The sequence below is a fragment of the Canis lupus genome, chromosome 3, assembly GCF_003254725.2.
Source record: "Canis lupus dingo isolate Sandy chromosome 3, ASM325472v2, whole genome shotgun sequence".
Lineage (NCBI taxonomy): Eukaryota > Metazoa > Chordata > Mammalia > Carnivora > Canidae > Canis > Canis lupus.
Window position 1 is genome coordinate 48,796,080 of NC_064245.1, and position 24,553 is coordinate 48,820,632.

Consider the following 24,553-nt stretch of genomic DNA (forward strand, 5'->3'; position numbering starts at 1 on the left):
TTCCTGACGCCCTGTTCCAAAGGAAATTCTCTCCTCCCTGCTGGTATTTCTGCAACATACCACTCCTTCTTTCCTATCACATGTATCTGTTTGCTATTATACACTCATTTGTTCAATATCTGTCCAGTCCCTCAGACTGTAGACCCCTAGAGGAAAGGACTGTGTTGGTTTTGTTTGAGTGAAATTCTCTCTGTGTCTCTAGCATCTAGCTCGGAGGCTGGCAGGCAGCAGCAATGCTGTTCAGATAGAAAAATCTGAAAAATACAAAAAAATGTACAAAAGTGAATGCAAAAATTGTCCATCATGCCATCCACCCAAAGCTATTGTGATAGCCTGTGTTACTCTTTGTATTTGTACTTGTACACATGCAACTACATACTCTATATGATTGAGACTATTCTGTATTAGAAGTTTCATGACCTATTTTCCATTTGCTAAATAACTCTACAAAGAACATCTTTATGCATATGTCCTTGTCTGTCATGGGGTCAGAATTGATTCCAAGAAATGAAATCATGAGGTCAAAGGGGCTCAGTGAGTTTGTGGTTCCTGAGACACGATGCCAAATCTCCTTCCAGAGAGCTAATCTACATCACAAACCTCTTGCAATCTCTAGAGATGCTTTTTGTGAATATACTCTCTGAGCATCGGAGGCAGTGGGATGAAGTATACAATTAACCAAGGACAAAGAAGCCATTTCTAACTTTCTTTCTTGAATACATGGAAATTAAATGCATTAATTACCCTGGGAAGATTCTAAGCTTCCTTTCCTTGCAACCACTCATTTATTGGACTATACATACATGCTTTGCAAGGATCAAAATTAGCACCTCCCAAATGAACTATCTCCATTACATCTCTTTATTATTCAAACAAACATACCTTTATAAAGAGCGATATTTTCTTGGACTAGGGTCTGGGAAGTTAATTTCATAAAGATTTCATGTATACAGGAATCCCCCAGTGACATCTCATTTTGGTATTAAGTCATGGAAGAATTTCAGGCTATCTATCTGCACACCTCCATGAAATCAGATGCATTAGGTTAAGTCAGCCAAGTGCTGTGTGTGTATGACATGTGGATGCTTGGAAACTTCTGGGATGAATAAACACTTTCTTTTGGATCCAGGTACTTGGCACAGAAAAGGTTTGGCTTTAACAACTTGTCAAGTGAAAACAAATCTGGCAATCACGATGTTGGACTTTTCTAGTACTTTATGTGTCCAATAAACTCAAGTGAATGAATCTTTGGTAGTAGGTTGACTTTCCTTACCTATCAAAAGTTGGAATTCTTTTCCAAATGTCACATATTTATTTAAAAACAAATGGGCAGACGAGAAAGGAAGGACAAAGGAACTAGTATCTGTTCAGCTCCTATCACATGCTAAGTACTATAGTAGGTGACATAGGTTACAATTTCAACTTGTCATTCCAACAACATGAGGGAAGTACTAATATCTTCATTAACAGGTGAGGAACTTGAGATTAAGAGTTTTCCTCTCTGATCACAATTATTAAAATATCTAAGTAAAGTTTTTCTGATATCTGATGGAAGAAATCTAGGTTTGCAGTTGAGTGACTCATCCATGGCCCAGATCATGGTAACCCTCAAGAGAAGATACACCAGTACTATTCAGGGACACCTGGGTTGGATAAGGCATTTGTCACTCTGCCTGAGGATGCATCACACTCACTTTCATCTGGCCCTTCTGCTCAGTAGAAGCCACAGCCCTATGGAAGAGTAGAATTACCTCTTCTGGAAGTTCTAGGTTCTGGGTGTGGCCAACAGGTCCAAAGGCAGAAGTCTGCAGACAGATTGGGGAGTCTGAGAGAGAGAAGCTCCTTGTTTCAGCAACATAGAGTAAGGGTAAGATCTTAAATCAGGAAGCAGTTCTCTCTTCAACCATACTTAGGGGAAATAAAGACCCTGCTAGGCAGCCTGGAGACTTCATTGTCCCAGCGGTGTGTGACCAAGTTTAAGTCATGAGGCAATATTCTGGGCCAAGCTATGAGCCTATGAGACCAGGCCTCAGATCCCTGGCCATGTCTTTGGTGAGCAGAAGATAGGCCCATAGCCATGGTGGGAGCAGTGGTAACAGAAAGGATTCAAGTCACTAATAAGGCTTCTGTCCATTAGCCCTGGGGCAAAGTGGTACCTGTCACTTACCTCAATTTTCTTTCACACCAGAAACAAGAGGCTTCAAGAAGCATTTCCTGAGAATACTGTGAGAATCTTGAAATTGCCTTATTCACATACTACCACAGTAGAGATCTCTTAAAAAAGCAAAGCTTCCCTTCAGGTACCTCCCACAGCAGGTGAGAGGAGGTGAGGGAGGCAATGGAGGGTGTCACCTGGGCTAAAGCCAGTAGAATTATGACATCTCTGATAGTTGTTCTGGTACTGTGGGTGTCTCAGATGTGATCATTACCCAGGGAGACCCAACAATCCCTTGGCCATTCCACTAAAGACCAAGTTGGTGCTGCCACTGTGGTCATTTCTAGAGGGTGGACCGGTCCAGGGGAATCACAATAAAGCCAGTTATGGAGTACAGCCAAGAGCCAGAAGCTGAGAAAAGAGTGGATGATAAAAGATCAGAAGAGGAAACCAAAGTCTTTACAAGGAAATTTGCTAAACCCCATTCTCTACATGTCAGTGAACCTGGCATAGGGGCATAAAGATAAATAAATCCTAGCCCTCTGTTTTCAAAAACCTGACAATCTAGCAGAAATAAAGCGGTAGGGAAATAGGACATGGTGGATCAAGGCAAGGGCCAGAGAACGGACACAGCAAGAACTCTGGCAAGCTGAAAAAGGGTGATAGCTGAGCAAGCAGATGGCCAGTGGGGTGGGAGTGAAGCTGAGCATCACAGCAAGGGATCAGAAAGTGATGCAGCTGATTTATTGGCCAAAGTCAAACCCATGATCTTCCAGAACTTAGTTGCCTTTTTGGTATAATCACTTTGCACCAAAGTGGGTCACCTTGTTTTCAAAGGACACTATCCTCTATGTTAGGATAGAGTTGATTTGCAGCCGGATTGGAAAAGAACTATCTTCCTCTCTGGAGACACCTGGATATCTGTCTCTGACTTTTGGGAAACATAAGAGCAATGGAATTTGTGACATGCTTTTTTTAAGTCTGAAACTCCCCTGACAACCTCGGGGGCCAGTTTGTTTACTGATGATTTCCAGTGGTATAAGTGATTGGTCAGCCCAGCTTGATCACAAGACCAAAGGGACATGACAGCCCCTGGGGGGACTTCTACCATGAGTTATCACAGAGTGATGGTTTCTTGCACAGATCTTGGTGGTTCAATCTGGTGACAGGTCCATCTGAGAATAAGAAGAACCCTGGAGAGACTGCCTGGATGCGTCTTGAATTCCCAGTGCTTGCCTATATGATCTTTCTCTGGTCCTTTGTCTTTAAATAAAAGCCTTATGTGATTGTACTCGGTGGAGACTTGTGAATCCTTTCAAATACCCAAAATGATGAAATCTTTTCACCACTTGGCCCAAGGGTTGCAAAATCAGATGCCTACAGGGACCAGGCCAGGAAGCGAGTGAAGCCAACCAGGCATACCTAATAAGGAATACACACCCATCTAAAGGGAGCAGCCATACCCACCTTTAGCCAATTGCTGTGTTATGGAATACAGATGCTATTTCTAGAATTTCAAAGAGCATCAGAAATATGGATTTCTAAATAAAACTCTTTGCTTTTTAAAACACTTGACTGGGAAAGCAATTATTTTCCTCCACTCTTTAAGAACCCTATGTGAGAAAGAGCTGTACAGGTTTTAGTAGTATATTAGGAACATGAATATTCACATTTTCATTAAAATGTTTCTTGTGGTTTAGATCTCTTCATTTTTTCTATTCTTATGACAACGTGTCTTATTAGGTATCAATTACCCCCTGGGTAGTGTTTTTCTATGCTCACATCTCAGAGTCTTCATACTGCTTTTGTTTCACTTAGTATGTTCTTTATTCATCTCTTTGCATGGATGGCTCCTTCTCATACTCCAGACCCAGGCTCTGGGAGGCCTTCTCTGATCACCCATTCATAGTGATTCTCCTTCCAAAAGTGTAATCAGGCCAGTTAGAAGGCCATGACATTTATTTCAAGTGAGCAATGCTGACAGTATGGGCCAGAGTGGTAGGTAACAGTGTAAGTGGTAAGAAGTGATTGGATTCTGGATACATTTCAAAGGTAGAGTCAAGAAAATGGGTGGTTCTTAAAGCAGAGACAACCAGAGTTCCCAAGGAAGGGGCAATGAGAAGAGATCCCAGGGCAAAGTAGTGAAATGTTCCAATGTTTAAGGGTCAAAAGAATGAAGAGAAGCCAGTAGCTGGGAAGGACCAGCAGGGGAGGCAGGGAAGGGGGATAGAGGCAGCAGGAAAGATAGAAGATTATGGTAGCTGCAAGTCCAATTAAAAAAGTGTATCACTGAGGAGTGGGGGTAGACTGTTTCAGTTGCCGCTGACAGGTCTAGAAAGCTGAGGACCAAGATTGGACCGCTGGATTGGCCAAGTGGGGCCACTGGTGATCTAGACAAGCACAGTTTTAGGAAGTGGCAGGGACTATATCCTGTTCCCAGAGGGCTCCAGGGAGAATGAGAAGTGAGGAGCTAGACTCGCTGAATTTTACCAAAAAGGGAATAGAAAGGATGAGTGCAGAGTCAAGATGGGAGAAACTGTATCGTGTTTGTGCATTGATAGGAATGGCTGAGTACAGGTAGAAAATGAGATGAAGAGGAGGAAATTGATCATTATGAGTTGTGTCTCCTTCCCTGGGCATGGGCATCTGGTGTGAGAATGGGCACATTACACTAAGGTTCCTCCACTCCCACAGGAATAAGGTAAAAACAGAGGCAATTAGCAAGGGAGGTGTGGGGGTTAAAGCTGTGGGGCTTCTTTACTGGTGGTTTCTGTTTCCTTGATGAAAGAGGGACTGAATGTTTTGCACTGAGAGTGAGGATGAGGAAGAGATGCTGGGAATTGACAGCAGAGGGTAAGGCAGGAAATAGTCATCAGGAGCATGGGAAAGTAAATGGTTCATGGCAATGAAAAATGAAGGCTGGCAGCATAAAGGGCCCCTTGAGGCTACTGATCATGAATTTAATGTGAGGCCAGTGGATAGCACTGTGTGTGGCTCACCAGCCATGTTCAGCTCCAGGGTCCATGGAATAGACTGATGAAGAGTTAGAGGGAACCAGAGTGGGAGAACACAGAGAAGTAAAAGATGCACAAGGAAGTTGATGGCATATGCAAGGAATGGTTAAGATTCTGGTCCATACAGTTTAAGTTGTAGTTTCTGTTTTTTTTGTTTTTTTTTTAAGATTTTTAAAATTTATTTATTCAGAGAGAGAGAGAGAGAGAGGCAGAGGAAGAAGCAGGCCCCACGCAGGAAGCCCAACGTGGGACTCGATCCCGGGTCTCTAGGATCACGCCCTGGGCTGAAGGTGGTGCTAAACTGCTGAGCCACCCAGGCTGCCCTGGTCCATAGAGTTTAAGCTCAGTGAAGAATGTGGTGGGGACAAAAGGGTGGTGAGGACAGACCAAAGGCTGAAGGTGTCCCTGAGGCTGAAAACAAGTGGAGGCTGGAGAACTAGAAACAGAGTGAGTTGGAAACAGAAGAAGGGGTGTTTCCTATTGGGGTTGCAACGGAGCTGGAGTTAATGGTCATGATAAGATCTAGATAAGACCAGGAAGGTAAGTAATTGAGATCACTGGATTGGAAGGTAAGTAATTGAGATCACTGGTAAGTAACTGACATCACCTCAATGAATGACAGACAGGGATATTGGAGAGCACTTACTGAAATCACCAAGAATTCTAATGGAAATAGTTTTGGAGTGTGACAGTGAACCTGGAATTAAGATCCTCAAGGAATGAGGGGGCATGAGACAGGGATCAGTAGGTGACTACCACAATAATACACTGTAGGCAATTATCTCAGTGACACATTAAATATGGATATAAGGGAGGAGGAGGGGAGAATGGTCTGGAACTGTCAGTGAGAAGCAAGGAGGAGCAATGGGACTAGGGGTATGGAGTATGAGAGAGAAAACAGCCACCACTCGAGACTGCAGAAGGATACATTTCAGGTACAGCAAGAAGGCAAATGGCCTTAAGAGAAGAGGTGAGAGAGAAGAGACAGGGAAGAAGGGATGGACAATGCTGTACAGTAATGAGAATCTGGGTGATAAGGAAAGTCATAGAAGACACAGACCCCTCACAGTGACCAACACAGAGAGTGATAAAGGGCATAATGAAATTAGTTCCGATGCTCTCAAGACCAATTTTGGTGGCAAGGCTGATAGTGTTGGGGAAGAAAAAAGTATTGGAGGCCTACAATGAAGAGCACAGTGAGCTCTGGAGCCCCCTTTGTTCCTGCCAATGGAGGAGTGGAGGTCAGGGGAACCATCTTATTTATTGTCTACTTCCCTGAAAATGTTAGCTCCATGACCAAGGGAGCTGTATGTCATTCATCAATGAGTCATTCAACAAATAATTGATTCCTTAGAGTTATTATATAAAATAAAGAATATACAAAGCAACTTCATATGTATTGGGTCCTTATTGGGCACTGTGATCAACCCTTTATGTGCATTATCTTATTTAATCCTCCCAGTGGTTCTGCAAGGTAGGGATTTATAGTATTTTAATCCCATAAATAAAGAAGCCAAGGTTGGGGATGCCTGGGTGGCTCAGTAGTTGAGCATCTGCCTTTGGCTCAGATCGTGATCCCGGGGTTCTGGGATTGAGTCCCCTACCAGGCTCCTCACAGGGAGCCTGCTTCTCCCTCTGCCTAGGTCTCTGTGTATCTCATGAATAAATAAATAAAATCTTTTAAAAAGAAGCCAAGGTTCAGGGAAGTTAAGTGACTTGTCTGGGATGATAGACGTAATTAATGGTGTAGCCAAGATATAAAATCACACAGTCTGTCTTTAAAGCACTTATACATATGGTAGACTCTGTTGGTCACATTCCAAAAAAACTTCTTCCTTCTTCCTTATTAAAGAAACCTTGGTTTTTCTTTAGGTATTAAAATGTGCTCAGAGAAATTGCCCCCCTGTGTACATACTCAACCCTAAGGGGTAGATCATAATGAATTCAAGATGGCCATCTTCATCCAATTCCTTTTGTCAGTGATTTATTCAGGGAGAGCAATAAAACATATGGGTGTATTTGTCAGAGGCTTCTGGGCAATATTTTTCTGCCTAATAAAAGCAGAGAAAGCACTCCCTTGCCACCATCTCTCTTACTTTCTGTTTGGAAAGTCAGTATGGAAAGATGTAGAGCTTAGAGCTTCAGTGATCATCTTGTGACCATGAGAGAAAAGGAAGGAGATGACAGAGATGACAAGCCTTATACCCTGACGTGGGTGAACCACTGACCCACCCCCTGGAACCACCTAATTTGGGAATTCTTGATAAGTAAATAATAAACATCTCTATGATTCAAAGCCATTGTTATCAGCAACTGAACTGCATCCAAGACACATACTGCCTCCTAAAAAAGAAATCATACAGGTAAAAGATCATCTGATTGATTTACATAGTCTTTCTTAAAAACAAAAGGCAAGACAACTTGGTATAGAGGAAAGAGCTCTGTGCCAGTAGTTAAGCGTCCTAGGTCCTAGCCTCAGAGTATCTGACCTTGACCAACGCATTCCCTCTTGGTGCTCAGTTTCCTCCAGTTAGAAAGGAAAGGCATGCTAGGAGTTCTCCTTCATCCCTCTCACTTCTAATCTTAGATGATTCTATCATGTTATAATTAATGGCTTGTGCCTTATAATTTGTTATCACATGTCCTTTCAAAGATAACACTTCCCTTTCTGGGACCCAAGAGAGGTGAGGCAGAGGGACCAAGGAAAGGATGAAACTTCTCTGGGCCCTTTCCTACATGTCCCCAGCAAAGAGGGATGCATGCCTCCGAATCAGCAAAAATTCCAGCAGTGAAACAGATAATGGTCACTCTGCACATTTGAGCAGCCCCAGCTAGGGACCCCCATGGAGTAGAAGGTGTTCACATTCAATCTGTTTAGTGGACTCCACAGGGCATGTCAAGGGCTATTACAATCCCAAGACCGTATATTTGACTCTCCCCTCCCTCTTTCCTGCCCAGCTACTAACTGAGACTTTTTCTGGAAACTAAAACAATCATTTGCAAAGTGAAAACTAACTCATCTTGGCTTGTGGTGCACATGATTTATAAATAAAGTTGGATTTTATATACCCACTGGCCTACAGAGGACCGTTTTAGCTGAACAGTTGTGAATGCCACATCTGACATGATTCTTGGCAGTGCAGTGCGGGTATAGGGGAGTTCTTTTTGCCTCTGTTGCTCTGGTCTCTACACAGTGATGGATCATTCCTTGAGACGTCTTATATGGCCTGATACAGGAAGGCAGAGCTGCTTTTCACTCTTTGGACAGCCTACTGGGGGCTGATGGTCTATGCCTCAGGGACCCCTGCGAATCCCCAGTAAAATCAACATCTGCCTTTCTGGTGCAGCTTGTTGGGATATGGGCTACATCTACAGATATGAGCTGTACCCTACTCCAGCACTCCCATGTAGGCCCGGTGCTTGCAGCATCCTGGAGTGGGTACCTAGAAACAACTGCCATGGATGGGACAGCAAGGGGAAGGAGAAGCAATAGACTTTGAAGTCAGACCTAATCACTGGTTTCAAATCCTAGACGTATCATTAACTACTTTTGACCAGTTACTTTAACCATTTGGAGCCTAACTTTTCCCACCTGTAAAATGCTGAAAAGAATGCTTTCCTTGCGGGTTGCTCTAAGGATGATAGATGTCATATATCAAATACCTAGTACAGAATGGTTGCCCGGAAGAGCTTACCAGATTATAGCCCTTGGTGGTGGCAGTATAGTTATTATAATTGGCTTTTAAATTATAAGAAAGGTCACAGAGGTTGTATCAGGCACTGGGAAATAACTGATTTCCAATAAATGGATTCCTTTGGCTTTCTAAGAAAAATTCTGTACAAGAGCAAAGAATCTTTCAGCCTCATCACTAGAAAGTAGCCCACAGTGAAGAGAAGTGACAATGAGTGACAACACAGGATAAGAAAATGCTTTCAGAACTGAACTTTGGGCTGGCATACATCACCTAAGATCTCTGACAACATTCCTCTCATCACATAAACTGGAGATGATCATTCTGACCATCTTACTAGGTTGTTTAAAATTCAGAGTATCCATGAACACCCCCGAAAATCTGTAAAGCACTGTGCAAAAGCAAACATGATTTTCAGATGCAACCCCATTTTTTCATGCTGGTCAAAGTAGACACAAATATCCCAACCATCATTACAAACATAAGAAGGAAGCCTTTTGGGGACATTCTTACAGAGCACAATAAGCAAAAACTCTGACATCTCAGCAGCTCCTACTGCCACTAAGCATCTGTAAAATACTTAGCTCTCTAACCTGGCTGCACCACAGAATCACCAGGGACCTATTAGCAAATACCTATGCCCACACTTCACCCGTAGAGATTCTGACTTAATTATTCTAGAGCAGGGTCTGTTTCTTTCTAACGTGACCTTATGGGAAGACAGGACTGAGAAAATTCATCTAGAAGTGGTTCTCTGCTGGAGCTGATCCCCCCCCCCCACAACCTGACCCCTCTCTGGGGGACATTTGGTGACTTCTGGATATATTTTTGGTTGTCATAAGTGGGAGCTGGGTGCTTCAGGCATCTGGTGGGGTAAAGGTCTAGGGTTCTGCTAATAGCCTTGAATGCCCAGAACAGGGTCCCAGAGCAAGGAATTATTTAGTCTCAAATGGCAAGAATGTATGCTGTTGAGAGGGGCCACCAAGAGGACTGGTTCAAAACAATCAGTCACTGATTGCACCGCACAAAATGGCTCGGCAATATTTCTGGTCCCTCCTGCTCCCTTCTCTCCAGAATGTTGTCACTCTGCCATCATGAGCTGGGGTCTATTTCCCCTCCTCCTTGAAATGGAAAAGGTCTTCATGATGGCCTCAATGAAAAGAATGCAGCAGAAGAAACACTGCCTGCCTCCTTAGACTTCATCACAAAAAAAAAAAAAAAAAAAAACCATGGAGATATATATCACATCTACTTTATCCATTCATTAATCAATGGACACTTGGGCTGCTTACATATCTGGCCATTGTAGATAATGCTGCTATATATACATTGGGGTACATGTACCCTTTGAATCAGTGGTATATATACACAGTGGAATGTTACTCAGTAATAAAAAGGATGAAATATTGTCATTTGCAATGATGGAGCTAGAGAGTATTACAGTAAGCAAAATGAGCCAATCAAAAAAGGACAACTGCCATATGATTTCACTCGTGTGTGGAATTTAAGAAAAAGAAAACAAATAAGGAAAGAGAAAAAAAAGAGAGGGAGGCAAACCAAGAAATATACTCTTAGAGGACACACTGTTGGTTACCAGAATGGAGGTGGGTGGGGGCATGGGTGAAATAGGGGATGGAAATTAAGCAGGGCACTTGTGATGAGCATCAGGTGATGCATGCAAGTGTTGAATCACTATATTGTAGACCTGAAACTAATATTTCACCGTATGGTAACAAGAATTTAAATAAAAACTTAAATATATGACTTTTGCTTGTCTTTCTCTCTCAGGGTAGGCACCTTGGCCACCCTGAGCCAACAAGTATGAAATCTGTCTTGAAGCTGCCATGTTGGTGTAGAGAGACCCTATAACATAAACAGCCCCCAGCTGTTTGTGTCTTCCCAGTCTTGGCACCAGGCATGTGTGAGTGAGCCTTCAGATGATTCTAGCTCCACCTTCCAGTTGCCCTAGGTAAAGCCAAGTAGAACAGAGGCCAGGTGTCTGCCCAGACTGCAGGTTCATTAGCAAAGAAGTCAGGTTCTTTAGCAAAGAAAATGGTGCAAAGGTTTTGGTTCTACAGGGAATGTATGTTTGTTTGTTTGATATGCAGCAATATAGAGTCAGAAGGAAGCCCACTACAATTCTGTGAAAGATCCGTGGCAGGCTCCCCTTGACTGGGCCAATGACATCAAAGTCTTTATATACTTTTACAGGGATAGGGCTATCTATATGTATTAAGCCCATGCCCAACCCTGCAACTTCCCCTCCATTTGCAATAAATATACCAGTTTACTTGAGAATTCCTCTCATTCATTCCTGTTGTATTTTCCATGGTCAGGGAAAGAGTTTCATGAGCTTTTATTATTTGCTGAAGTTTTCCATGATGGGGACAAATATAAATATTGGGAGGCCAATATATATGAATAACCACGACATTTTTATTTTGATAATAAGTAAGTCCATGGTTAACCAAACATCTTTTATTTACAAGGTTTCAAGGAGTGTGCATATAAACATAGAGGGGAAAAAATATCCTTCAAGTCTTTGAAAGTCTTATTGCCAAAGGAAATGTTCTGCAAACAGAATAGACAGAATGTGCTCAAGTGTCCTTGCTCTAACCAAGGTTCAAACACGTGAGAAGCTAAACCATCAGGTTTTGCGGATGGATCAGAGGTGCAGGATGAACACTGAGTAAGCACCTACTGTGTGCACATACCAAGCTGCACAGTTAGCATGAGCTTCCATTTAATCCTCTCAGAACCCTGGAGGGTGGCCTATCATCCTCTGTTTCCTTCTCTTCTCTCTCTCTCTTTCTCTCTCTCTCTCTCTCCCTCCTCCCTCTCTCTCCAGACAATGCCATTTACTCCAAGTAAAACTAAAAACTACACATACATGAGCTCCAAATATCGTTGATTCAATGTAGGTTAAAATCAGAGTAAAGGGACGCCTGGGTGGCTCAGCAGTTAAGCGTCAGCCTTCGTTCGGCCCAGGGCCCAGGAGTCCCAGGATCGAGTCCCACATGGGGCTCCCTGCAAGGAACCTCCTTCTCCCTCTGCCTGTGTCTCTGCCTCTCTCTCTGTGTCTCTCATGAATAAATAAATAAAATATTTTTTAAAAATCAGAGTAAAACCCAGGATACATAAATTTGCACTAGCAAATAATAATTTGAAGTGGTTGACACAAGGGCTTTGAGACAAAGGTAGGCACTAACCTTTAACGTAGGAGTGAGTGAAAAGGCATAGAAACCAAAACAGCTGTAGACAGGTGGGAAAGTCCCTCTCTCAAAGCCAAATCTATACTTAATCTGTATCCCACATCATGAAAGTGAGGATTTTCTTTGCAAGAAGTTCTCCTTGTAAGATATTTTTTTTCCCCAAACCTCCATCGTTAATTGTGAGAAAAAAAAAAAAAAAAACTCTTAATCTTAAGAACATGATGCTAGGGATCCCTGGGTGGCGCAGTGGTTTAGCGTTTGCCTTTGGCCCAGGGCGCGATCCTGGAGACCCGGGATCGAATCCCACGTCGGGCTCCTGGTGCATGGAACCTGCTTTTCCCTCTGCCTGTGTCTCTGCCTCTCTCTCTGTGTGACTATCATAAATAAATAGAAATTTAAAAAAAAAAAAACATGATGCTAGTTTTTTGGATGGATGATTGGCCGGTGGGTTAGTTGGTTGCACAGGAAATTGTTTTTACTCTTTGTATGTCAGTTTCAAAAATATTGGCTTTATTCATAAGCTTTGTAATAGTCAACCCTTTGCTATGAATGTGCTGATCTTATAATAAACACAACCAGCTGTGGGAAAGTGTAAATCTCTTAAAAGAGGCTAGCTTCTTTGCCCAGATCCTCTGCTTCTTTCCTTGCATAAATTAAATTAAAAATGGTACTTATAGCAGAAATATTTTAAATCTCTATATAAAAATTTTGATTTTTCAAAACACTCAGATGGCATCTACTATTTCCTCGACATACCAGTCCAGGGGCTGCACATTTCTCCCCCAGACCATTCCAGTAATCTTCTGTCAGCTGTCCTATCTCTAGCCTCCCTGACAATCCATTTTTCATCAATGTGGGGTTTGCAAATTGCTGAGTAGATCTACCCCAATGACACATTCCAGAACTGGGGGAATAACCACAGGAGGGTTTGGGGATCCACTGAGTCTTCTGTGAGAGGGACCTGAGCTAAATCTCCATTGATCACCTAACCTCCATGGGCCCTTACTCTGCCTGGTGGGCGACAGAGATGTTAAGGTCTCCCAGAATTAGAGCCAGTTCAGAGCCAATGTCTCGCAATCTTCAAAAAGTATCATTATTTCCATTTCCCCAGTGCACAATTGGAAAGATTGTGAGAAAGAATGTTTTTGGTAGTGTACCAGGATCCATCCTCAAAGAGACTCAGCCTCTTCCTCATTCAGGGGTTTTGGGTCTGCAAACTGGCTCAAGTCTGGAAATTGACATGATGCTGCTTTTATGATACAAGTTGGAGTTTTGTTCAATTTACCCAGAATTTTTCTGCTTATACAGAACATGAGTACACTTCCTGCCTGTTTCACTTCTGGAAACACCACAGTCTCCACGAATCAGACTGTTCTAATTTCTTCTCTGACCCTGCCAAACTCATTACACTCATTAGCCGGACAAAAAGTTCCAAGGGATTCTGTACATGGTCACCTTGCCTCTTCAAAGTATTCAAGGATGATAATTTGCATATCTCTGTTGCCACATCACACCATGGATGGTCAGTGTTCTCTTTACTGGAATGGTCAATCATGTCTATATCTAATCAGATTAGAGAGCCATTTCCAGAAGCGCCACAGCCCATTCTGATTCTCATCCTTAAGATTCTGTTCCTCTAGAACCACTCCCAGTACGAAAACCACTGGGGCAGCTAATCCTCCTAAATCACAGATCCCACCTCATCATTCCCTTCCTCAAAGGCATTTGATAGCTCCTCATTAAACAAGTCTCCATTGCCTGTGGACTCAGACCTATTGATATAAATAACACACACACACACACACACACACAGCCAACCAAAGCAGGTACACACACACACACGTGTGTGTGTGTGTGTGTGTGTGTGTGTATTCCTAGCAGTGAATTTCACCATCATTAGTATTTATTTTCATGGTGGTAGGTAAGTACTTACTGAGCACATATTTTGTGTCAGGCTCTAGGGCCCAGAGTGGCCCTACTTTCAGGAACTGACACTGAGAATTCAGGGCCTAAAGAAAAAGTAGTTCATAAATCAAATGTTCTGCCTTGATGTTCACCTCAAACTCACACATAAAACAATTAAAGGATAATTTTCCATGACAGCAGAGTAATAAATACATCTCCATGGACGAGATGCCTATGGATGAGCTGCCATGGAAATTCAGCTCAAAATTTATTCTAATGAATCTACCCCCTGGGACATTGCTCTGTGTCTGCCCCATAGTTCATGCAGACCTCAAGCTCCAGGGGTCTCTTGTTAGGTTCTAAATTACTGTCTTAAGAGTAGGACTCCCTGAGTTGTCTGTCCACTGCAAATGGCAAGAAAAACTAAGAGCCAATAAAATACATGCCAAGCAACTAGACCCTTCCAGGAAATTAAAATTCTGAAGGCAAAAATGGAACTCTTGCATGAAAATGGGTCTTTCTTTTGGTCAGCATTAAGGTGGGAAGAGTCCACCTTTAGTCCACCAATTTAAGGAGTATTTTTGTAATTGTGGAGAAACTTTGGTGTCAATGGACAAATCCAGGCAGAGGAGGATGCCATTGGTTTGCCCTATGTGTCACCAGTATTAAATGCAAGGAAACAAGGCATTGAGATGCCAACAGTGGTTGTCACTTGAAAACATCAACAATCCTGAACTACCTATCTTTACAGTTATTTCTTTGAGTGATTTTTTACTTATAAATGGAAAATACATTGTATTACCTGAAAGGGGATTAAAAAGAAATGTGAATTCATTCATCAACTACCTAAAATCTCAGAGGCAGACTTCAGAGCAGCCTATTCTCCAGCTCCATCCAGTACACATCTTTGTTTTCTTCATATCTGTACAATAAGGATAACATTGGATGTGCCATTGAAAGGTTCCCTATGCTGTTTTATATTTTATATCTACTGTGTGAGCTCTAACTTTGCCTTTAGAATAAAACTCATTGATTTGTGTCAACTACACTTGCATTAAAAAAAAAGCAGAACATAAAACTGCAAAAATAAATAAATTTAATTAAATACATAATACAGTTGGACATTAAGTATCAGATAGCCTCCCCCTAATTTTTAACTTTTTAAATGGACTTTAAATAAATAAAATCATTTTGCTCTGTCTCACAGTGTGCAGACAGGCCTTGCCAGAACCATCTATCCTTGAAATGTTCTGAACCACACTCTAAAAACAAGCAGTTACTTAAAGCACCAGTCTAGCATTGAGTTTCTTTATAAGGAAGTCATGGTTTTGAAAACAAAGTATTTTATTCCATGAAAAATATATCTTAGACCAGAAAAGTGGTATACAGAGTTTTACTTCTTGTTTTGTAATAAACTACCAAGAAACCATTCACATAATAATGTTGATAAGTTAGCATATATATATATATATATATATATTTCATTGTGTGCTATGCCCTGCCTGCTTTGGTTGACCATCAACCAGAGGGAATACCAGACATACGGTAATACTCAGTAGTTTTAAAAATAATAATGAAGGAAGGTTTTAACTCACAAATGGATGCATTTTCCTTGTCTTGAAAGAGACTGACCGCTTGACAGTAAGCAGGGCAGGACCTTCAACGCTAACAACATTTTCACAGACTTTTCTTCCCCAAGTGAGATAGTTCTAGATGAGTGACCCACTAAAGCACAGCACTTGAAGGAACTCACTTGCATCTTTCTGAAAGCTCAGGAAAGTGGCACAGAGGCACTCAGATATTTTTGTTACCTGTCCCAGGGACACTTCTCTTATTTTCTGAAACGGATTCATTTGATTCCAGGGAGAAAACTAACAAAATACTCTATGATTTGAGGCCTGAGTCTGGGGTGTGAGATGTTCTCTTCCGAATTCTCTTCCTTGGAACATCAAGTTCGGAGTCAAGTCTAGAGGCATCACTTTCTGTTTCTTTTTAAAAGGAAGAGATTCAAGAAGAATGAATGAGAAGAGAGGTCACAGACTGGAAGATATTGGCAAAAGACACATCTTGAGAAAGGACTGTTATCCGAAACATACAAAGAACTCTTAAAACTCAACAATAAGGAAACAATCTAATTTTAAAATGGGCCAAGCACCCTAACAGACCTTACAGAAGTTACATATTTGGTAAATAAGCATATGAAAAGATGCTCCATGTGGTATGTCATCAGAGAAAGGTAAGTTAAAACAAGGAGACACACCTATGACAATGGCCAAAAAGCAGAACATCAAGGACACCAAATGCTGGCCAGGATGTGGAGCAACAGGAGATCTCATTCACTGTTGGTGGGAATGCAAAATGGTACAGCCACTTTGGAAGGCAGTTTGGCAGTTTTTTACAAAACCAAACGTGTTCTTACCATACGATCCAACAATCACACTCCTTGGTATTTATCCAAAGGAGTTGAAACTTACATCCACACAAAAATCTGCATGCAGATGTTTAAGGCAGCTTTATTCTGGTTGCCAAAACTTGAAAGCAACCAAGACGTCCTTCAGTAGGTGAATGGATAAATAAACTGTGGTACATCCAGACAATGGGATCGTATTCAGCACTAAAAAGACATGCACTATCAACCCATGAAAACACATGAAAGAAATGTAAATGCACATTATTCAGGTGAAAGAAGCCCGTGTGAAAAGGCTACATACTGTATGTATGATCCAACTATACAACATTCTGGAAAAGGCACAACCTTATGGAAACAACAACAACAAAATCAGTGGTTTCTGGGGATTGGAGTCAGGGAAGGGCTGAGTGGGCAGAGCACAGAGGATTTTTTAGGGTAGTGAAACATCCTTGTATGATACTATTTATAATAGATGCATGTCATTATACATTTGTCCAAATGCATTGAGTGTATAACACCAAGAGTGAGCCCTAAATTGAAAGTAAAGTACAAATTTGGGGTGACAATGATGTGTCCACAAGGGTTAAACAATTATAACAAATGTATCACTCTAGTGGGGGTTGGAATATTGGTAATGGGGGGAGCCAGGCATGTATAGGGGCAGAGTCATATGGGAAATCTCTGTACCTTCCTCTCAGTTTGGCTGTGAACCTAAAACTGCTCTAAAAAGATTAAGTCTTAGGGGCACCTGGGTGGCTCAGTTGGTTAAGTGTCTGGCCTTGGCTCAAGTTGTGGTCTCTGGGTCCTGGGATCACGTCAGGCTCCCTGCTCAGCAGAGTGTCTGCTTCTCCTTCTCCCTCTGCCTGCTGCTCCCCCTACATGCACGTGCTCTCTTTCTGTCTAATAAAAAAAAAAAAAATTAAGTCTTAAACACACACAAACATACACACACACACACACACACACAGAGGGAAGGGAAAGAAAGAAAGAACTGGGTTAGCACAGAAGAGAGGAGGCCTTGTTACCGGCCAACGTAGGACAGCTTGACCTTAAAAGCCTACAAAAAATAATTTGGCCTGAAAAAAAATGTGCAGTGTCATCACCTGGGAAGATCTAGGCCTGAATTTAGGTGGCTCCTCATTATCAAGCCATCAGTTTAGTAACAATAACAACTATTTAATAATAATAATAACAAGATATCTCAAGCACCTATTACATGCAAGGCACTGTTTTAGGAAAGTTAAATGCATTGAACTCACTGAAACCTCACATAACCCTTAAATTAAAGCCTGTTGTCATCTCCATTTTGCAGGCAAGGAAACGAAGGCATAGAGAAGCTAAGCCACTTTCCCCAAATCACCCTACTAGGAATTGGCAGAGCAAGAACTCAAACCCAGGCCACCTGGCTCCAGCATGCATGCTGCTCCATTATGTCACTGCAAATATAATTTGTGGCAAATGCTGGGAAGGATAATGTCAAGATACAAAGTAGCAAGAAATAACAGTTGTTCAGGACTTATGTAGAGCTGGTTGCTCTACCAGCTTTATCTAATTTAGTTCTTATCAAAAAAAAAAAAAAAAAGGTACCATTACCCTAGTCCACATACAGGAAACTCAGAGAATTTATGACTTGCCCAAGGTCACTAACTGACAAATGATATAGTTAGTGGCCAAATCATAGTGGCCAGACTCCAGAGCCCACCCCGTCATCTATGACACCATGTTACCTCTCTGTTGGAAGCAATCTATGGTCCTCTAAGCAATCTATGGGGTTGCTTGATGACATGGAAAGGAGGCCTGTCCCATGGCATGACCTCTTTTCCAAAGACCATGTAGGAAAGAAAGGTAGTATGGTGGAGCAGAATGAGTAGAGACTAAAATCAGACAGACCTGGATTGAAATCTCAGCTCCAGCAATTACTGTGTAAGCTAGAATATAGCTCTCTGAGCCTGCTTCCTGTCGTGTACAAATGGGGTAAAACTCCTCTAACCACCATGGTGACCATGAAGGTCAGATGAGATGGCGTGTGGAAATGCTGGACCCTGGAGACCATTCCACCATCTACTGCCCCGGATCCATTTCCTTGACCACAAAGGGAGCCCCAGAAGTCCATCTCTGGTCTGGTAGTTTGCATGTCCTTCTTGGGCTGAGTCATAGTGTCTTCTTGGTAAATATCGAAAGCAAAATTGCACAAGCATGAGCTCTCCAGATTAGGACCCCGTTCCCTCAACTCCCAGCAATTGCCCTGGGAGCCATTAGTAGCTCCAACTGTACCATGACTCTATTAATGAGGTTGCCAGGCACCAGGATGGCAGAGAGACCAAGAGGGCATGAAATCATTCCTGACATTGCCAATTTGGCCTAATGGGGACCCAGGGTTTCAGCTGAGAATACCACAAAGCAAATCAATGCTTTGGAAATATTTAGATAAGTTAGGGGCTGTATGCTTTGGTTTGGGGCTTGGGGTTTGTTTTTTGCCCTTATCAAAAAAAAAAAAAGGATTTTTTGCCCTTATCAAAAAAAAAAAAAAAGGATTCAAACTTAAAAGCACAGAGCAGAATTTTTTAAATAAGAATACAATTTTAAAAGCAACTAAAATTTTGTTGGTGTTTAAAAACTTCAGGTGATAGCCTTGCTCCTCAAATCATTCCTTCTACTTGTCCATACTCAGTCTCTTCTGGTTCCCTAACGATCATATCTGACACATTAATCATTTTAAATTGCCCTTTAGTTAGGCAGAAATGGATAAAACAAATTTTAAAAGCTTCCAGGAGCAATTCTTTATTGCAGATGTTTTCTTTATTTTATATCCCAACCTTATTTATAGTGGCTTTATATCAGGGCTGGCAAACTACAGCCCACAGGCTAAATCCAGCCCTTTGTCTTTTTTCATAAATAAAGTTTTATTGGAACAAATTATGCCCATGTGTTTGTGTGTTGTCTATGACTTCTTTTGCACTACCAAGGCAGAGTTGAGTGGTGGTGACAGACTATCTGGGCCTGCAGAGCCTAAAATATTTAGTATCTGGGTCTTTATGGAAAATGTTACCAACACTGCTTTAAAAAAAAAAAAGATGTATTTATTTCAGAGAGAAAGAGAGCATGAGGGGACAGGCAAGGAGAGAGAGAATCTGAAGCAGACCCCATGCTGAGCATGGAGCCCAACTCAGGGCTCAATCTCATGACCCTGAGATCAGGACTTTGAGATCAGGACCTGAGCCAAAACCAAGTCAGATGGTTAACTGATTGTACCACCCAGGCACCCTTGCCAGCACTTGCTTTAAAGCAAGTACTAGGGAAAAGAGTTACATAAGATATTTCATAGCACTTATCTCTACAGTAATTAAATAAGTCTCTGTGTTTGTTAATGCCTGTGTGTTCTGCTGTGTGAGTCCCTTGAGAGGCAAAGACTATGTCAATCTGATTCAATATTTTCTCCCCAAGGCTGAACATAGAGACTGGCACACAGTATACATGTAACAAATATTTGTTGAATTAATAAACTAAGTTGCTAGATAGGTTTTGAGTTCTTGAATGTTCTTAAGAATATGACTTACACGAAGTTCTCAAAAACTGTATGTTTGGTAAATAATCAACTGCATGGACTTTACATTTAGAAGTGGATATGTTTGCAAGATGTTTAATAATCAAGACAAACCCTTGTCTGTATTATGATGAATCTCTTGTATACCACGCCATTGGTGCCCTTCCTCTCTCTAACTTAAAATCCTCTTTGTCTCATGTCCTGATATCTGACACTTTGACTCTGATGGTGCCAGTCTCATTACTGACTTGCAAAGCTGGTCCTCCATCCTGTGGAATCCATCTGTCCTTCACAGTGTGGTTCCCAATGGCCTGCAGGGGTTCTAGGGGTAAGTTCAGTCCAGCATGCATCCCCAAGGTACATGGGTAGTCAGCCCAGTAACATCTACGTACAAGAGAAACTGGTAGCAGATGCCACTGGATTCTAGAAGGACACAGAGAGGGCTAAGTGGAACAGGCCTTCTGGCCTACCACTCACAAAATGTGTTTGTCATTTGGATATTGGATATTGGATATTGTCATTTGGATATGTTTGGAGATGGCTTAATATGAAGATGAGAGAGGTCTGACTCTCAAAAAGGCAATAGGATTTGGAAAAAGAAACAAGAACTTGAGAGTCAGACAGACCTGAGCAGGGGTTCAAGCTCCAGTACTTACTAGCTGGGTAAACTTGAGCAAATTAATTGTCTCTGAGATAAATTTACCTTAAAGACAAATGGATGTAAAGTGAGAACATTGCAAAGGCATTGTGATTGATTTAAGGCACCCAATTGTGACAGGTGCTATACAAATTTTATTGCTCTTTCCCCTTCATGATTTAACACCACAAGAGAATGATCTTTGGAAATTTCTACTTACCAAGCATTCCTTTTTTGGAACTGGACAGACACATGTCCTTCTCTGCACTGGGCAGGACGAAACTCACCACGAACACCTCCACTCCATCAGCCATCAGAGCCAAACCCAAGACAAAAAAGAGGATCCACTGGAAACGTCCATGGCCACACTCATCAATGATGGTCTCATACTGGTGGGCCAACTGCTCCTCATCTTCCATCCTCTCGGCCATCAGGTCAGCCTGGCCCCGAAGGCCATCCGCCCTGGAGGGCGCCATCTTGGCCTGCTTGGCCTTGACATCATCTGGGTGAGGGATGCCCTGGTACTCGCCCTCATAGATCTCATCCTCCTCGTCATGGCCTTCTGTAACATCACTCTGTGCATCCTCCTCTGGGTTGGACTCATTGCCACGATAATAGGCATCATTGGGGGCATAGCCCTCATAGTTGTCCTGATACTTGTAGTCATCCATTCCTTGGTTCCGGGACTGTCGGGTCGCCTCTCGAGCTATATCCCTTGCACCGTGGTAAAGGTTTGGGCTATTTCGATAACCATCATCCATCGTATGTGCAGAGGTGTAAATGAAGAAACTGTTTGTGTGACTTCTTGGTTGATTCTCCCTCTTATCTCCCAAACAGAGTAGATTTATCCAAAAACGATGTAAGTATCCTTTTGCATTCGATGTCTATTGGAAGTCTTTGGAAAGTTTCAAATTCTGGTCTGGTCTCCTTCAGTGACCCAGCAGTGTTTTGTTTTGTGGGGGAAATGTTGATTAGAAATGGGGCCAGCTGTTTTCCTTGACAAGGAGCCCACAGGACTTGGCAGCTTGCTGGCAGGCCTGATTTGTTCTGCTACTGAAGGTTATGCCCTGGGAGTACAGAGAAGAGAGAGGAAGTGTTACAAAATGCAGAAATTATGAGAAAATACTCTCAGAACTAAATATGTTTACTAATGCCAGTGCTTCACGTGTTAAGTGGAAGAAATCTTGATTAGACATTTGGATTCGTATCAAATGAATAAAGACTGAATCAGTGAGACAAAGTGGAAGGAAAAAAAGAACAGTGGTCAGAGAAGCCCTTAGTGGTATTGATTAATCTATGGAAGGGGTCAACTCTTACACAGGAAGGAAATAGAAAGTGGGCAAAGGAGTCTCAATATAAGACAATTTGTGTTACTTTTTTTTTTTTTTTTAGATTTTATTTAATTATTCATGAGAGACACACAGAAAGAGACAGAGGCATAGGCAGAGGGAGAAGCAGGCTTCCTGTAGGGAGCCTGATGTGGGACTTGATCTGAGGACCCAGGGATCATGACCTGAGCCAGAGGCAGACACTCAACCACTGAGTCACCAGGTGCCCCATGTGCTACTGGTTTTCTGTTAGAATTTATCAAGCCTTTGGCAACAGGACACGTTTATTACAACTCAGCTTCTGTTAAGAAAATGCCGGCTTTTCTAACTTTGTTACGAAGTGCCTATACGATTTTACATCTAGAAAGGTGTGGCAAACATCAAGGACCGTTTCTCCGAAGGCCCAACTCACTTGGAGACTCAGCACTGTGGGTCAAGGACCACTGTGACCTTGAACTTGGCTGGAAAAGCTGCTGAAGGCTCAGAGCCAGAGAGCTTGATTCCACCACGTCAGACCTGTGTGACCATGCTCACGTCTCTCTGAGCCTCCATTTTCTCATCTGTAAAATGGGGATAACAATACTAGCTAACTCATAAGGTCGTTCATAAAATGCTTGGGACAGTATCAGACCTGAGTGGGAAACACTATTTAAGCCTTGACATTGTCATTCTTTTTTTTTCTTTTTTTCTTTTTTTTCTAGTCTCAGTTGTGGAAACCAGGACCTAGTGCTATCAGAGCCAAAGTCAATCTCCGTGGCCACTTGCTACAGAGTGACTGGCACATTCTGTCCCAATCACATCCTTTCAAAACACAGCTCTTATGAGGTTTGGAGCCACCACCACATGAAGTGTACCATGTGCCAGAAACTGTGCTAAAATGTGCCACATCCCTTCTCCCTAATTCTCACAATGATCAAAACAAGAAGAAAATATTTGTACTTTATTTTACAAATAGAGAAACTGTGGCTCAGATGGAGTTAGGTCAAGATCAAACAGCCAGGAGTCAACGCCAGACCTGCTGATTCCCAAAGTCAATTCTTTCCATGGCACCCGTGCTTCCCAAATGCTATTCAGAGGGACTGTCACATTAAATCACCTGGAGGACTTCAGAATACAGATTCCCAGCACACACAGAGGGGCTGGTTCAAGCTCAGGAGTCCAAGTTTTCACACAGCTCCCCAGGGCAACACGGAGCCCCACCTGCTCCCTGAGCAGCCCTCAGGGGCAGAGGCAAGGCCCATCCCATACACCTGACCCCACTTTAGCTCTCTCTGGCTGCCAGACACCTTCACTGGAACTGCCAGAAACCCACTCCCCAGGTCAACCCACCTGCTGTCATATATACATGCCATCAACCTTTACAGGTCAACCTGTTCCATCTGAAATCCACACTGATCTGTTGCCACATTCAGCAGATGCCACCCCACAATGGACAGGACACACTCATCCTCGCGATGCTGACGGCACAGCCCTGGGCCCCCTGCCCCAATGCCTACCTGCCTGGCTCTCCCCACCTTCAGCCCTGGACAGTCTCCAGCTCTGGAACTCATGTGACTCAAAACCAAAACACACTTCTGGGTGATGCCGGAGACCAGTGGTTCTCAGACGAAGGGTGGGCCCAAACCACAGCGGCTTGAAGCACTTATTAGACACGCAAACCCTGGAACCCCTCCTCCAAAGCCTCTGAACTTGCAGAGCAGTGGGTGAGACCTGGAAACCTACATTTTCCACAAACATCCCAAGGACTCCAGGGGACACCCCTCTCAGAAACAGTGTCATAGGGAGCCAGCAAGAAAGATTTACTAAGGACTGATTCTCACTTTATCTTTTCAGACTTTCACCATCTCTAGTAAATACATTTGTATTAGACCATGCTGGCCTGAACCATGTCAGATTAATATTCTAAATGTTTTTATTATATCCATTTAGGAACCACAGGAAGAATATAAATCACATGTAAACAGCATGAGAGTTTCACAGAATGCTATAAAAAAAAAAAAAAAAAAAAAAACAGAGAAAGAATGCCAACTGCCTGAGATCTGGTGTGTTATTTCCATCCTGGGGGCTCTGCAAAAAATGTCATGAACCAGGAATGATAGATTTGCAATTCTAAAAGCACATGTGGGAAATGTCACAAGGGGCAGAGGTCCTGGGATTTGCTTTGTGGAAAGAAACGGATCTTTGTTGAAGCTGATTCCACTTATCTGATCCAGTGAAATGAACTGCTGCAAATGGCAAGCGCAGTAGAGTAGACAGGAATTGCTGTCGGGTGTTGTAGGGTTGTTTTCTCTTCCATTGAGAAATGCCAAGTTATCTCTCCAGCAAAGCTTTTCGTAGAGAATATAATCTTTAATCACTTTCAGTGTTATGGGTTGAAATGTGAATCCCTAAGAAGGTATATTGAAGCACTAATCCCCAGGACCTCAGAATGTGACCTTATTTGGAAATATGGTCTTTCTAGAAGTAATTGAGTTAAGATGAGATCATTAGGGTGGGCTCTAATCCAGTATGACTGATGACCTTATACAGAGGGGAAATTTGGACTCAGATACTGATCTGAATAGAGGGAAGATGACATGACACCGGGAGAGTGCCACCATCAACAAGCCGGGGAATAACTAAGGCTACCTGAAGCTAGAGGAGAAGCCTGGAACAG

The 24,553-nt window shown here is 42.4% G+C and overlaps 1 protein-coding gene and 1 long non-coding RNA gene across 7 annotated transcripts in view; one reads left to right on the plus strand and one right to left on the minus strand.

Annotated features, from left to right (window-relative positions):
* Window positions 1-24,553, minus strand: part of SV2B (synaptic vesicle glycoprotein 2B) — a 173,315-nt gene that overhangs the window by 50,691 nt on the left and 98,071 nt on the right. For all 6 annotated transcript variants that reach the window (XM_035714825.2, XM_025437585.3, XM_025437582.3 and 3 more), the window contains one exon: window positions 20,790-21,636. In XM_035714825.2, coding sequence (XP_035570718.1) covers window positions 20,790-21,330 — 541 coding nt within the window. In that variant the 5' untranslated portion in view covers window positions 21,331-21,636. The remainder of the gene's footprint in view (window positions 1-20,789; window positions 21,637-24,553) is intronic.
* Window positions 1,783-3,446, plus strand: LOC112653430 (uncharacterized). Its single transcript, XR_003132185.1, has 3 exons — window positions 1,783-1,867; window positions 2,189-2,316; window positions 3,299-3,446. It is a non-coding gene; the product is annotated as an uncharacterized LOC112653430 (long non-coding RNA).